Consider the following 13,336-nt stretch of genomic DNA (forward strand, 5'->3'; position numbering starts at 1 on the left):
TTCCAGTGTCCCACCACCCAGGTCCTGATCCCGATGATCTCAGCTGCAGGAAACTGAAAGCTTTGGGAACATCCAAACATTTTTCCCATGGTTTTTGGTTTTTTTTTTCCTCCAGATTTGTGTCTCCAAATGTCCAGACCGGTACCTGACGCTCCTCAGCGCCTCCCTCCCCGGCGCCACCGCCGATATGGAATATTTCCGGCAGTTTTGTGTCCCTGGCTTCAAACCCTCACAGAAGGTGGGTCAGGACATCTCCACTCCCAGCATTCCCGGCCCCATAATTCCCATACTCACCATCCTGTCTTCATCCAGAAAGTCACGGAGGTCTTGAGGGACAAGGAGTGTCCAGCCATGATCATCCCCAGCACCCCACGTAGGTCCCCGAGCGCGAGCGAGTTGATCGTGGAGCTGCCATGAGCTGCTCAATCAACCTGGAACCTGCTGGTTTCCCTCCTGGTCACTGTTGGGATTTTTTTTTGGGGGGGGTTGTTGGGTTTTTGGGGAGGTTTGAGGATCTGGTGGAGGTTTGGGGTGGTTTTCTAGCTGTAATCAGCAAGTTTCCCCTGGGCTCTGCCAAGTGGCGCGGCGTTGCTTCCCGGCCATTGAGGCCAAGAAGGGCGTCATCATGGTGGGCAACCAGACCACCTATGAAGATGGCCACGGGATCAAGAGGAATGTCACTGACCTGCTGGAAGGGGCCAAGTGAGTTCACAGCTTGGGAGAATGATCAGGGTGGGAATGGTGATAGAGGGAGCCTCTTAATGAGCCTCCTAATGAGCTGCTTCGTTATCGCGGGTTCGCCAGGAAGAGAATCAAAGAATTGTTCTGGTTGGAGAAGACCTTCAAGGTCATCGTGTCCAACCAGACTGTTGGTTTTATATTCTGTGCCACGTTCATTTAAGGGTTGACACCACGGGGCCCTTTTTTGCTTCATTCTGGTTTCTTTTGGGTTTTTTGTCTTCCAGGAAAGCCAACGTGGTCCTGGAGACCAGGCAGCTTGCCATGAAGATCTTTGAGGATTACACAGTCTCCTGGTACTGGATAATCATGTGAGCAAGGACCAAGCACTGGTGGCCCTGGCCTGGAGCCCACCAGCTCCCAACATGGGGCAAAACTTGCTAATTAGCAATTTCTGTAATTAATTTCCCCCTCACCTTTGGGTCGTTCCCCCAGGAACAACCTGAGGGACGTTCTGGAGCGTCGGTGCCGGTGTTGAGGGTGGTGGGGATGGGGGGTGGTGGTTGACTCCGTGTCACCTCCCTCTCCTTGCAGAGGTTTGGTCATCTCCATGGTGGTCAGCTTGATCTTCATCGTCCTGCTCCGCTTCCTGGCCGGGATCATGGTCTGGGTGATGATTGTGATGGTCATCCTGGTGCTGGGCTATGGTGAGCACTCGGAGCTTCTCTGGGAGTTTTCCCCTCCCTTGAATGGATTTAGATGGAGGAACCGTGCTGTGTCCTCCCTGGTGTTTTCTGCCTCTTGGGCTCTGCTTTTCAGTGACAATTTTTGGCTTTTTGGCCGCAGGGATCTTCCACTGCTACATGGAGTACGCCAAGCTGAAAGGAGAAGCAGGATCTGATGTGTCCCTGAAGGACCTGGGGTTCCAGACTGACCTTCGGGTCTACCTCCACCTCCGGCAGACCTGGTTGGCCTTCAGTAAGTCTCCATCCTCTGGATGCAGGAGGGGACAGGGTGGGTGTACTTCAGGTCCTGTTTCTTGGAGGACAGGGCTTGGCGAGTGGAAAGCTGGAGGTCTGGGTTCTCCTGGGCCTCTCTGTGGCCCTCCCAAAGGGCTGAGCTAAGGAGAGTGGCTTTGCTTGATGCCACCACCACTGTGGGACCAGCTTTATGGTCAGGTGCTGCTCTTCCCCATCTGCTGTGGTGCCAGGTGTCCCCTGAGGAGCTCTGGGTGCTGTGACAGATCCTCTGGGGACAGCGGTGGTGGCCGTTGGGCACCACCCGTGTCCTCAGCCTACCCGGGGGCCTCTCCTTCTCCTCCTAGTGATCATCCTGTGCGTGGTGGAGGTGGTGATCATCCTCCTCCTCATCTTCCTCCGCAAGCGGATCCTCATCGCCATCGCACTCATCAAGGAGGCCAGCAGGTCCGCCCGGCCCCTGTCCCCGGGTGGCTGTTGTCACCTGTGCTGGAGGACTCGGGGGGAGGGCCCAGGCCCTGCTGTCACCACGGGGGTTTCAACAAGGTTCTCACCATCTCGGCAGGGCCGTGGGTCACGTCATGACATCGCTGCTGTTCCCCATCTGCACCTTCCTCCTCCTCTGCCTCTGCATCGCCTACTGGGCCAGCACCGCCGTGTATCCTCTCCCTCTCCCCTCTCCCCTCTCCCCTCTCCCCTCTCCCCTCTCCCTCTCTCCCCTCTCCCCTCCCTCTCCCCTCTCCCCTCTCTCCTCTCTCCCCTCTCTCCCCTCTCCCCTCTCTTCCCCTCTCCCCTCTCCCCTCTCTTCCCCTCTCCCCTCTCCCCTCTCTCCCCTCTCCCCTCTCCCCTCTCCCCTCTCCCCTCTCCCCTCTCCCCTCTCTCCCCTCTCCCCTCTCCCCTCTCTCCCCTCTCTCCCCTCTTCCTCTCTTCCTCTCTTCCTCTCTTCCTCTCTTCCTCTCTTCCCTCTTCCCTCTCCCCCTCTCCCCTCTCCCCTCTCCCCTCTCCCCTCTCCCCTCTCCCCTCTCCCCTCTCCCCTCTCCCCTCTCTCCCCTCTCCCCCTCTCCCCCCTCTCCCCTCTCTCCCCTCTCTCCCCTCTCTCCCCTCTCCCCTCTCTCCCCTCTCTCCCCTCTCCCCTCTCCCCTCTCCCCTCTCCCCTCTCCCCTCTCCCCTCTCCCCTCTCCCCTCTCCCCTCTCCCTCTCCCCTCTCCCCTCTCCCCTCTTCCCCCTCTCCCCTCTCCCCTCTCTCCCCTCTCTCCCCTCTCTCCCTCTCTCCCCTCTCTTCCCCTCTCCCCTCTCCCCTCTCCCCTCTCCCCTCTCTCCCTCTCTCCCCTCTCTCCCCTCTCTCCCCTCTCTTCCTCTCTTCCTCTCTTCCTCTCTTCCTCTCTTCCCTCTCCCTCTCCCCTCTCCCTTCTCCCCTCTCTCCCCTCTCCCCTCTCCCCTCTCCCTCTCCCTCCTCCCATTGGCCAAACCCCATTTTTCTGGCTCAAAGTCAAGCCGAAAATGAAAGCCAAGGTAGAAAAACCCAAGGGAGAGCAGAAGGGAGTGAGGATTTGGGATCAGGGCTCTGGAAATCTCCTTAACCACCCTCCTGCAGCTTCCTCTCCACCTCCAACGAGGCCATCTACAAGGTCTTCAACGAGACAGCGTGCCCGTTTGCTGGGCAGACCTGCAACCCCGAGGTGAGGACCTGGTTTGGGTGGCTTCACCCTGGTTTGGGTGGCTTCACCCTGGTTTGGGTGGCTTCCCCCTGGTTTGGATGCATCCACCCTTTCCAGGGTGCTCTCCTTGGCTTTGGGTGCTTTCACCCCAGTTTGGGTGCGTTTGCCCTGGTTCGGGTGATTCCACCTCGGCTCCAAGTGCAGTTCCTCCCTTCTGATCTCTCTTCCATCCCCTGCGTGGTTGCCTTCAAGCTCTCAGGGACTCAAAAGTTGATTCTTTTGGGTCCGAGTGAGTGCTGCCAGGTGACCAAGGCAGCAGGACAAGGTCACCTCTGGGTCCAGCGAGTCCCCCGCGGGTCCCCGGCTGGCACCGCGCCACCTCAGCCTCCTCTGTCCTCTCCAGACCTTCAACACCAGCAATGTCACCAAGCAGTGTCCTGATGCCCAGTGCCTCTTTGCCTTCTACGGGGGGGAGACAGCCTACCACAAGTACCTCATCATCCTCCAGTTCTTCAACCTCTTCATGTTCTTCTGGCTCGCCAACTTCTGCATCGCGCTGGGCCAGGTGACGCTGGCGGGGGCCTTCGCCTCCTACTACTGGGCCTTCAAGAAACCCGAGGACATGCCTGCCTTCCCCCTCTTCTCTGCCTTCAGCCGTGCCCTCCGGTAGGTCCAGAAGAACTTTGGAGCTCCTGGAGGTTGTCCTCTTTGGGAGGTTGTCTTCTTCTGAGCAGAGGGATGTCTCACTGTAGGTACCACACCGGCTCGCTTGCCTTTGGCTCGTTGATCCTCGCCATTGTCCAAGTCATCAGGGTCATCCTGGAGTATCTGGACCACAGGTTGAAAGGTACCAGAGCTGGAAGGGGAAATGAGAGAGGAGGTTGGGTTCTTCCTCTTCTGTGGTGCTGGAGCTGGTGGAGAAGGTCCAAGGGAGAACAATTTCAGCATCTTGGTAGAGAACTGAGATTTTTCCTTTTTGGATCCTCTCCCAACAAGGGGGGAGCCAAGGGATGGGTCACGGGATGGTTTGGGTTGGAAGGGATCTTCAAGGGTGTTGAAGGTTGGGTTTTTCTCCTCAACTCCCTCCAGCTGCTGAGAATAAGTTGGCCAAGTTCCTGCTGGGCTGCCTGAAATGCTGCTTCTGGTGCCTGGAGAAGTTCCTCAAATTCCTCAACAGGAATGCTTACATCATGGTGAGGGGTGCCCGGGGCCACCACGATGGGGAGGGAGAAATTTTGGGGAGAGTCTGAGCTGTCAGGGGGTGGAGAAGGACTTTTAGGGGGGGGGGATCTACCTGAGTTTTACTCAAAAATGGTTTTCAATTCACCCTCTCTTGGTGAAGTGAATTTTTTGTGAATTACTGGTGAGTTTTTAGTGGGTTCTTGGCTAATGCTGGGGAATTTCAGGTGAATGATGAATGGAGAATGTTGGTGATTTCTTTTTGGCAGTGAATTTTGGTAGGGAAATTTGGGTGAGATTTTGGTGGGGCTCTTTGGTGAATTCTCAGTGAATTTGGGGTGGTGAATTCTTGGGTGATTTTTTGGGGGCAAATTCTTGGGTGAATTAGGGTGAAATTTTGGTAGTTTTATGGTGGGTTTGGGATTTTTTTTGTTTTTTTGGTGGACTCTTGTTGAATTCAGTTCTCCATTTCTCTCCTTTCTGTCCCATGACCTCACCCCCACCCCTAGATTGCCATTTATGGCACCAACTTCTGCACCTCTGCCCGCAACGCCTTCTTCTGCTGATGAGAACATCATCAGGTGAGACCCTGGTGGGACCCTTCTGCTCTGTTCACCCCATTCCCCAATTTCTAAGCCCACAGCCCCATTTTGGGGCTTTCTGGACAGTTGGGGTGGGGAACTGAGGTGGTGCTCTGGTTTCCAGGGTGGCTTGTCCTAGATAAAGTCACGGATTTCCTCTTCTTCCTGGGTAAACTCCTCATCGTGGGAAGCGTCGGTGAGTGCTGGGGACTGGAAGTTCCTCCCGGGCTTTCCTGCCTGGTTCCACTTTCTCCAAAACCTCCCTGAATCCACCCATTTCCTTCCTGTTTTACCCTTCCTGGCACTGGAAATCCATCCATTTCCAAGAAAACATTTTTCCATCCCTTTCTCCAGGAATCCTCGCCTTCTTTTTCTTCACCCATCGGATCAAACTGGTGGAAGACACCGCGCCGCCCCTCAACTACTACTGGGTCCCCATTTTGGTAAGCTGCCTCCTTCTTCTTGGGGTTTGGTTTCTTTTTTTTTTTTTTTGGGTTGGAATTTGAGGAATTCAGGAGCTCGGGTGACACAGCTGCCTTCCCACGCCACCTCCTCTGGCTGCTGCTGAAGGACCTTCTTTGTTGGTGGCATCTTCGTTGAGCTCAGCCCTTTGTCTCACCCTTCCTCCGCTGCTTCCGTCATCCGAGGCCTTTTGTCCCAACAATCCCACCCTCTTCCTCTTTTGTTTTTTGGTTTGGTTTGGTTCCCGGGGGGGGGATTCCAGCTCTGGGCAGTGGGATGGGGGGCTCTTGGTGGGTGGTGTCACCACACACTTTCTCTTCCAGACGGTGATTGTGGGCTCCTACCTCATTGCCCACGGGTTCTTCAGCGTCTACGGGATGTGCGTGGACACCCTCTTCCTCTGCTTCTGTGAGTATCCCCCTCCCACACAAAGGAGCAAAACCTCCCTCCCTTTGGGGCTGAAACCCCAGAATTCTCCAGATTTGGCTTTTTGCTCCCGATTCCCATTGCCAACTTCTTCCAGCTTCTGCTCGCCCCTTGCCTGCCAGCACTGGGAACCCACAGCCTGTCCTGGGCTCTCACCTTCTCTCTCTTGGTCCTTCTGGTGCTTTGGTCTTGGTGGAGCTTCACTGCAACTAACTTCAATTTTCCTTTTTTTCTTTTTTTTTTTTTTTTTCTTTCCCTCTTCTGTTTTCCTCCCGTTCTCCTCTCTTTTCTCTCTGGTGTCTCCATGTTCTCTGCCTCCTCACCTCTCCCCACCTCTGCTCCTGTTTTTTTTTTTTTTTTGTTTTGCTCTCCCCCCCCCCCTCACCACGGCTGCTCCTTCATCCGGGGATTTATGGAAAGGTGAAGATCTGGAGAGGAACGATGGATCTCCTGAGAGGCCTTACTACATGTCCCCTGAGCTGAGTCAGATCCTGCTGAAGGGCAACCTAGAACCTTCCAAAGCCACTGATAGCCAAGGCTAGGAGCTGGCCCTGGGGGGCTGTGGGATGCTCTCAGCCCCCCCAAACCCAAGCAGCCTTCTCCCATGGCAGATCTTTTCCCCTGGATGCCCTTCAAAGCCTTGAGGGTAGAGGTTGGGTCAGTTCCTGAGAATCAAACCAACCTTCTCACCCCAGAACAAATATTTCTAATGAGAGAACAAACTTTGAGTTAATTTGGGGTCTTGGGAGCACCCCTTGGCTTCAGGAACCATCTGGGAACCATCTGGACACTTCTCTGTGTTGAAATCCTGGTCTTTAGTGTTGAGGAGGAGATTTTTTGGCTCAGTGGTACAGGATGGTGGTTTGTGGGATGGGTCCCAGCTGGAAAATGGGACTCTGGGCGTGCTCCTCTTCGTTCTACCCCTGGAGCCTCTTTCCTCCTTCACTCTTTCTATGCAAAACGGGGTTGGTGCACTCTGAAAGCTTTCTTGGCCAGGTGGAAGATCTTCTTTGCTTTTAAGTCTCCCATCAGCAGCTCCTTCGTGGCGAACCAGAGCTTTTTCGCAGCCAAAAATTCCATTTCTTGGCCTTTAGGGAAGCTGAGAAGTCAGTTGTGTGGTGTTAAAAGGCAAGGGCTTTTACTGGCAGCTTGAAAATGGTGGGAAATGGTTTTGCTTGCTGGCTGGGCAGGGGTTTAGTGGCTGCAGGGAGGTGGTGGCTCCTCCTGGGACCTCTGATCAGAGCTTGAGGTGGAGGAGCTGATGGTTTGGCTGCCGCCGTTGGGGGCTCCACCTTGCAGCCTTTCCAATGAAATCAGCCCCAGATTCCACCTCTTTGGGTTTTCTGGGGGGGAGCGTAGTGGCTCTGTAGAGGAACCTCTGAGGAGATCTCCTCCAGCGTGCAGAAGAGGTTTATTTTTCCAGAAAAAAAAAAAATTAAAAAATTTCTTCTTTTAAAGAGGAAATTTCTGGAGCGTGGCGCTCCCTCGTCAAACGGGAGAGGGAAAATAGCCCCCAAAAAGACTTCTTAATTTCTGGCAAAAAGATTTCACTTTTCCACCACCTCCCCTGCAGCTCTGCCCACCCCAACCTCTGTGTCTGCCCCCCCCCCCCCCCATAATGTGGGGTCTTGGGGAGGGGGTTTCTCTTCACAGTGGAAGATCTGGAGCGCAACGACGGCTCTGCCGAGAAGCCCTATTTTATGTCACCCGACCTGAAAAAGCTCCTGAAGAAGACCAACAAAAGCCACCCCAATGCCTGAAGCTTCCCCTCCTCCTGCTCCATGTCTCTTCTGCTCCTTGCCTGCTGGATTCCTCCCCATCATCATCATCATCATCATCATCATCATCATCATCATCATCATCATCCTTGGGAACCTCCCTCAGGAACCCGCTGTCTCCTTTCCCCCCCCTCCCCCACCTCCATGGGGCTTGGGCTGATGAGAGGAATGGGTTAATTAGGAACCTTCAATCCTTGGGGTTGCCTTAATGATGTTGTTGCCTTAACGAAGAAGAAGAAATCCATGAGGAACCAACCCTTGGACCTCAGCCAATTCCAACACTCAGGTGGGGAGGTCCTGGCCGGATCCCGCCAGCTCCAATTAAAAGCAGCGGGGAAAAATGTCACCAAATGACACCCCAACCCCCCCCCCAATCTTTTTAATTGGGTTTTTAGGGATTTTTAAGTTGTTTCCTTGGTGCTGGGGGGGGTTGAGCTGAGCTCCTGGACTTGGATTTGAGAAGGAAGCAGAATGAGCAAATCAATCCAATGACAATTTTTGGCTCCTACCCCAGGAGCTGGGAGGGAGGTGGAGTCACCTTCCCCCTCTGGCCAGCACTGGGGGGGTTGTGCTCATTGATTTAATTGATTCATTTAGAAAAACACTAATTAATGTCCTAAGGGTGGAGGGAAAGGGGTTGGAGGGATCCAGGGGTGGACAGACAGCTGGACACTCCTGGGGTTGGCAGTTTCCCCCCCAAAAGCAACCTCTGTTTTAGGTTAAGCAGCAAACAAAGCCCCCACCCTTAGGGAACGTGTGTGATGTATAAATATATTATTTTTGGGGTTTTTTTTTTTAGGTTAGGTCAGGGGATTTTAAGCAAACCAACCAGAAGCAGGAGGTCACCTTGTGTCCTTCAGATGCTGGGGAAGGTTCAGCCCTGGGGCAGCTCCTGGTGGGAGGAAAAAAAAAAAAAGAGTTTGGTGGAATCCAAGGGGTTGAAATATCCCAGACCCACAAGGAGGAAAATTAAGCCCAAAACTGAAGAGAATTCAAGCTCGCCTGGGTAGAGTCCCCATCACCACTCAGGCTTTTGGGTTTGGTTGAATTTGGTGAAAAAAAAAAAGAAATTGCACTGAAGTTCTGGGGGGATTGAAGAGCCCCCAGAGCAGGGGGTCCCTCCCCCACACCCTCCAGCCTTAAAAATCATGAAAAAAATTGATTACAAACGGTTAATTTGTGCCAGAGGATAAATTTTTACTTCTTTTTTACTGATTTCTTAGTAAGCTTTAGATCCCTTTTTGTACAAAATGTTTCTACCTGAATTGTTAAATATTTTAGAGGGTTTTCTATATTTTTGCTTTCAATGGTTGTTTTCACTTCTGCACGTGGGGTGGTTTGTTTTTTGGGATTTTTTTGTTTGTTTGTTTTTGAACTTTTCCAGGATTTTTAGGACACGTTTTGCTGGAATAGAACCCCAGCATTTCTCTAGAGAATTTTTTTTTGCTTGTTTTTTGGGTTTTTTTTGTAGCAGATGTAGCTGAATGCTTGAGAGGGGGGAGAGTAAAAGGAAAAAACATGAAGGGAAAGGCAAAAAAGGGAAAAGAAAAAGGAGAAAAGAGAAAGAAAAGGGAAAACCAGAAAGCAAAAGCTAAAAAGATGAAGGAAGAATTAAAGCCAAGAAGAAAACCCTTTCAGTTTGGGATAGAGGTAAATGTGAATTAATAAGGGAATAATTAAGGGAATTTAATCAGTTTCCAGCTCTACTCACACCTCCCAGTAAAGATTTTCTGCAGCCTGGTCCTAAATTGTCTTAATTTTTATTCCTCTCCCGTCCTGGTGTGGGTTTGGGGGTGGTTTGGTTTTTTTTCCTGTTCAGAATTGTTGTGTGGAGAGTAAATTTAGCCCTGGCTTGGGGCTGATACCAAATGTTTTGGGTGTGGAAGCAGAGGAACCTCAGGAGCTCCATGTAATTGTATAAACAGTTGAGTTTTGTGTAAATAACGTAGGTCTGGAAATAGAAATATTGAAATAAGGGATAAATTTTGTAAAAATGAAGGGTTTTTTGTGGGTTTTTTTTTTTTGGTGGGGGTGGCAGGGCTGGCTCTGCTGCCTCCTCTCAATTCAATCTTAGAGGAGCAGGACTGGGGATTCCTGAGGCCAGGGAGGAGGTGGGGAGAGCAGAGAGGGAAATCTGCCAGGGAATAAAGGGACTTTAAATTTTTTTTTTTGGGGAAAAAAAATCAGTCCCTCCCAGAATGTTTTTGTTTGTTCGTTTGTTTCTTTTTTTTTTTCTCTTTAATGTATTTCTGAGGCATTAACTCCTCCTGCGAGGCACCTCGGGCACGTGTGACGGGGCAACCGCAAATAAAAAAAAAAAGTGCCTGTTTGGACCTTCTGACGTCACGGGGCTCTGACGTCACGGGGAGGGGCGGGGCCGGGGGGGTTGCTCGGGGCTCCCTCTGGTTTTGGGGTTCTGCTCCGTCATTGCCTGGAAGCAGAGAGGGTGACCAATCCAGCTGCTTTTCACCCCAAAATCAGGGCCCAGCTCAACCCCCACCTCATGGCTCCGCTTCCAATTTTCAGTAGTTTTGGGGCTTTGTTTGGCTTCCTCTTGCCCCACCCCCCCCATATCCCTTCTGCCCCCCCCCCCCCAGTCACCTCAGATCCCCCCCATATCCCTTCTGCCCCCCTCAGTCACCTCAGATCCCCCCCATATCCCCTCTGCCCCCCCTCAGTCACCTCAGATCCCCCCCATATCCCCTCTGCCCCCCCTCAGATCCCCCCCATATCCCCTCTGCCCCCCTCAGTCACCTCAGATCCCCCCCATATCCCCTCTGCCCCCCTCAGATCCCCCCCATATCCCCTCTGCCCCCCCTCAGTCACCTCAGATCCCCCCCATATCCCTTCTGCCCCCCCCAGTCACCTCAGATCCCCCCATATCCCCTCTGCCCCCCCAGTCACCTCAGATCCCCCCCATATCCCCTCTGCCCCCTCAGATCCCCCCCATATCCTCTCTGCCCCCTCAGTCACCTCAGATCCCCCCATATCCCCTCTGCCCCCCTCAGTCACCTCAGATCCCCCCCATATCCCCTCTGCCCCCCCCAGTCACCTCAGATCCCCCCCATATCCTCTCTGCCCCCCTCAGTCACCTCAGATCCCCCCCATATCCTCTCTGCCCCCCTCAGTCACCTCAGATCCCCCCCATATCCCCTCTGCCCCCCCAGTCACCTCAGATCCCCCCCATATCCCCTCTGCCCCCCCCATATCCCTTCTGCCCCCTCAGTCACCTCAGATCCCCCCCATATCCCCTCTGCCCCCCCCCATATCCCTTCTGCCCCCCTCAGTCACCTCAGATCCCCCCCATATCCCCTCTGCCCCCCTCAGATCCCCCCCATATCCCCTCTGCCCCCCCCAGTCACCTCAGATCCCCCCCATATCCTCTCTGCCCCCCCCAGTCACCTCAGATCCCCCCCATATCCTCTCTGCCCCCCCCAGTCACCTCAGATCCCCCCCATATCCCCTCTGCCCCCCTCAGATCCCCCCCATATCCTCTCTGCCCCCCTCAGTCACCTCAGATCCCCCCATATCCCCTCTGCCCCCCCAGTCACCTCAGATCCCCCCCATATCCCCTCTGCCCCCCCCAGTCACCTCAGATCCCCCCCATATCCCCTCTGCCCCCCTCAGTCACCTCAGATCCCCCCATATCCCTTCTGCCCCCCTCAGTCACCTCAGATCCCCCCCATATCCTCTCTGCCCCCCCCAGTCACCTCAGATCCCCCCCATATCCCCTCTGCCCCCCTCAGATCCCCCCCATATCCTCTCTGCCCCCCTCAGTCACCTCAGATCCCCCCCATATCCTCCCTGCCCCCCCCTCTCCCCTCAATCCTCAGACCTTTCATCTCCTGTGCCCCCCATAACCCCCAACCCCCCCAGATCCCCTCATGTCCCCCCAGATCCCTCACTGGGCTCTTTTCCCAGGCAACTCTCAGCAAGACAAGAGGGCACAAAAGGCCTCAAGTTGTGCCAGGGGAGGTTTAGGTTGGACATGAGAAATAATTTCTTTCTGGAGAGGGTGATCAGACACTGGAAGGGGCTGCCCAGGGAAGGGGTGGATTCTCCATCCCTGGAGGTTTTTAAGAAGGGGCTGAAGGTGGCACTGAGTGCTCTGGGGTGGTTGTGGATTAAAGGTTGGGGTTGATGCTCTCAGAGGTCATTTCCAAGCTGGATAATTCTGGGATTCTCTCTCCCAGAATTTTCCCTGGGGAGGAAGGGAAATCACTCTTTACAACTCCCTGAAAGGAGGTTGGAGCCAGGGGGAGGTCGGGCTCTGCTCCCAGGCAGGTATCAGCAAGACAAGAAGCCATGATCTTAAGAATTTTTTCCTAATATCCACCCTAAACCTCCCCTGGCAGAGCTTTAGCTCTGCCAGGGGAGGTTTAGGGTGGATATTAGGAAGAAATTCTCTACAGAGAGGGTGTTCAGCCATTGGAATGGGCTGCCCAGGGAAGGGGTGGATTCTCCATCCTGGAGATACTTCAAAAGAGCCTGGATGTGGCACTCAGTGCCATGGGCTGGGAACCACGGGGGGAGTGGAGCAAGGGTTGGACTTGATGAGCTCTGAGGTCCCTTCCAACCCACCCAATTCTGTCATTCCATGATTTTATGGTTCTATGGTTCTATGGTTCCATCTCCCTTCCATCTCCCCCCCATCTCCCCCCCATCTCCCTCAGCCCCCATCTCCCCCCCTCCCTTCCCTCTCCCCCTCCCGGCGCCTGCGCGGCCCCGCCCCCTCCTTTACATCACCTCCCGCCGCGCTCTCCCATTGGCTGCCGCCTCTGCCCACGTGACTCCCCCTCTCCCCCCCCTCAGCTCCCTCCCCCTCGGGGCTGCCTCTCCCCGCCCCCCCCCCTCCCCTCACTCCCCCCCCCTCCCCCCCCCTCCCCTTTCTCCGCGCGCTGCAGCGTCTCGCGCCGCATCGCGACCACCATCGCGACCGCAGCCATCACCCCCCCCTCCCCCTTTAACCCCCCCTTCCCCGTCCCATCCCCTCCCCAAAATATTCCTTACCCCCCCCTCCCCCTCATCTCCTCAAGCCCCCCCCCTCCCTCCCTTTTCCCCCCCCCCCCCAAGCTCCCAGCAGCCGCCATCGCGCCCCGCGGACGCTGAGGGAGGAGCAGCGGTTCCCCCCCCCCCCCCTTCCCTCACACCGCCTCCCCCCTTCCCTCCCCTCCGCCGGTAAGAACGGGGAGGGGGGGGGGGTGGGGGGGTGCTTGTGTGTGTGTGTGGTTTGGGGTTTTCTTTTTTTTTTTTGTTTATTTTGTGTGAGATTTTTTTTTTTTTTTTTTTTTTTTTTTTTTGAGGGGGGGCGGTGCTGAGGGGAGGGGAAAGCGGTGGTGGAGTTATAGACGAGGAGAGGGGGGGGACACACACACACACACACACGACACCCGGACCCGGCCCCCTTTTCCCTCCTCCCTCCCCGCCGGCCCCATTGTGCTGCTGGAGACAAAATGGCGGCGGGCGGCTGTGGGGCCGGGGGTGAGTGAGGAGGATGGGGGGGGGGGGAGGGAATGATGAGGGGCTGAGGAGGGGGCTGCGCACTACCCCAACATCCCCCCCCCCAAAAAAAACAACACGGAGTCCGGACCCCCCCA

The 13,336-nt window shown here is 54.9% G+C and overlaps 1 protein-coding gene across 1 annotated transcript; it reads left to right on the plus strand.

Annotated features, from left to right (window-relative positions):
- The first annotated feature begins 6 nt into the window (after nucleotides 1-6).
- Nucleotides 7-9,298, plus strand: SLC44A2 (solute carrier family 44 member 2 (CTL2 blood group)). The gene is given in 19 exon segments (XM_071732793.1): nucleotides 7-21; nucleotides 116-238; nucleotides 313-373; nucleotides 579-702; nucleotides 966-1,049; nucleotides 1,273-1,385; nucleotides 1,525-1,656; nucleotides 2,003-2,102; nucleotides 2,221-2,313; nucleotides 3,250-3,334; nucleotides 3,717-3,979; nucleotides 4,066-4,160; nucleotides 4,403-4,506; nucleotides 5,002-5,047; nucleotides 5,050-5,073; nucleotides 5,198-5,269; nucleotides 5,428-5,516; nucleotides 5,859-5,943; nucleotides 7,615-9,298. Coding segments are annotated over 18 exon segments (1,728 nt in total). The 5' UTR covers nucleotides 7-21; nucleotides 116-187; the 3' UTR covers nucleotides 7,722-9,298.
- The last annotated feature ends 4,038 nt before the right edge of the window (nucleotides 9,299-13,336 follow it).

This window comes from Heliangelus exortis, unplaced genomic scaffold (genome assembly GCF_036169615.1).
Source record: "Heliangelus exortis unplaced genomic scaffold, bHelExo1.hap1 Scaffold_80, whole genome shotgun sequence".
NCBI lineage: Eukaryota > Metazoa > Chordata > Aves > Apodiformes > Trochilidae > Heliangelus > Heliangelus exortis.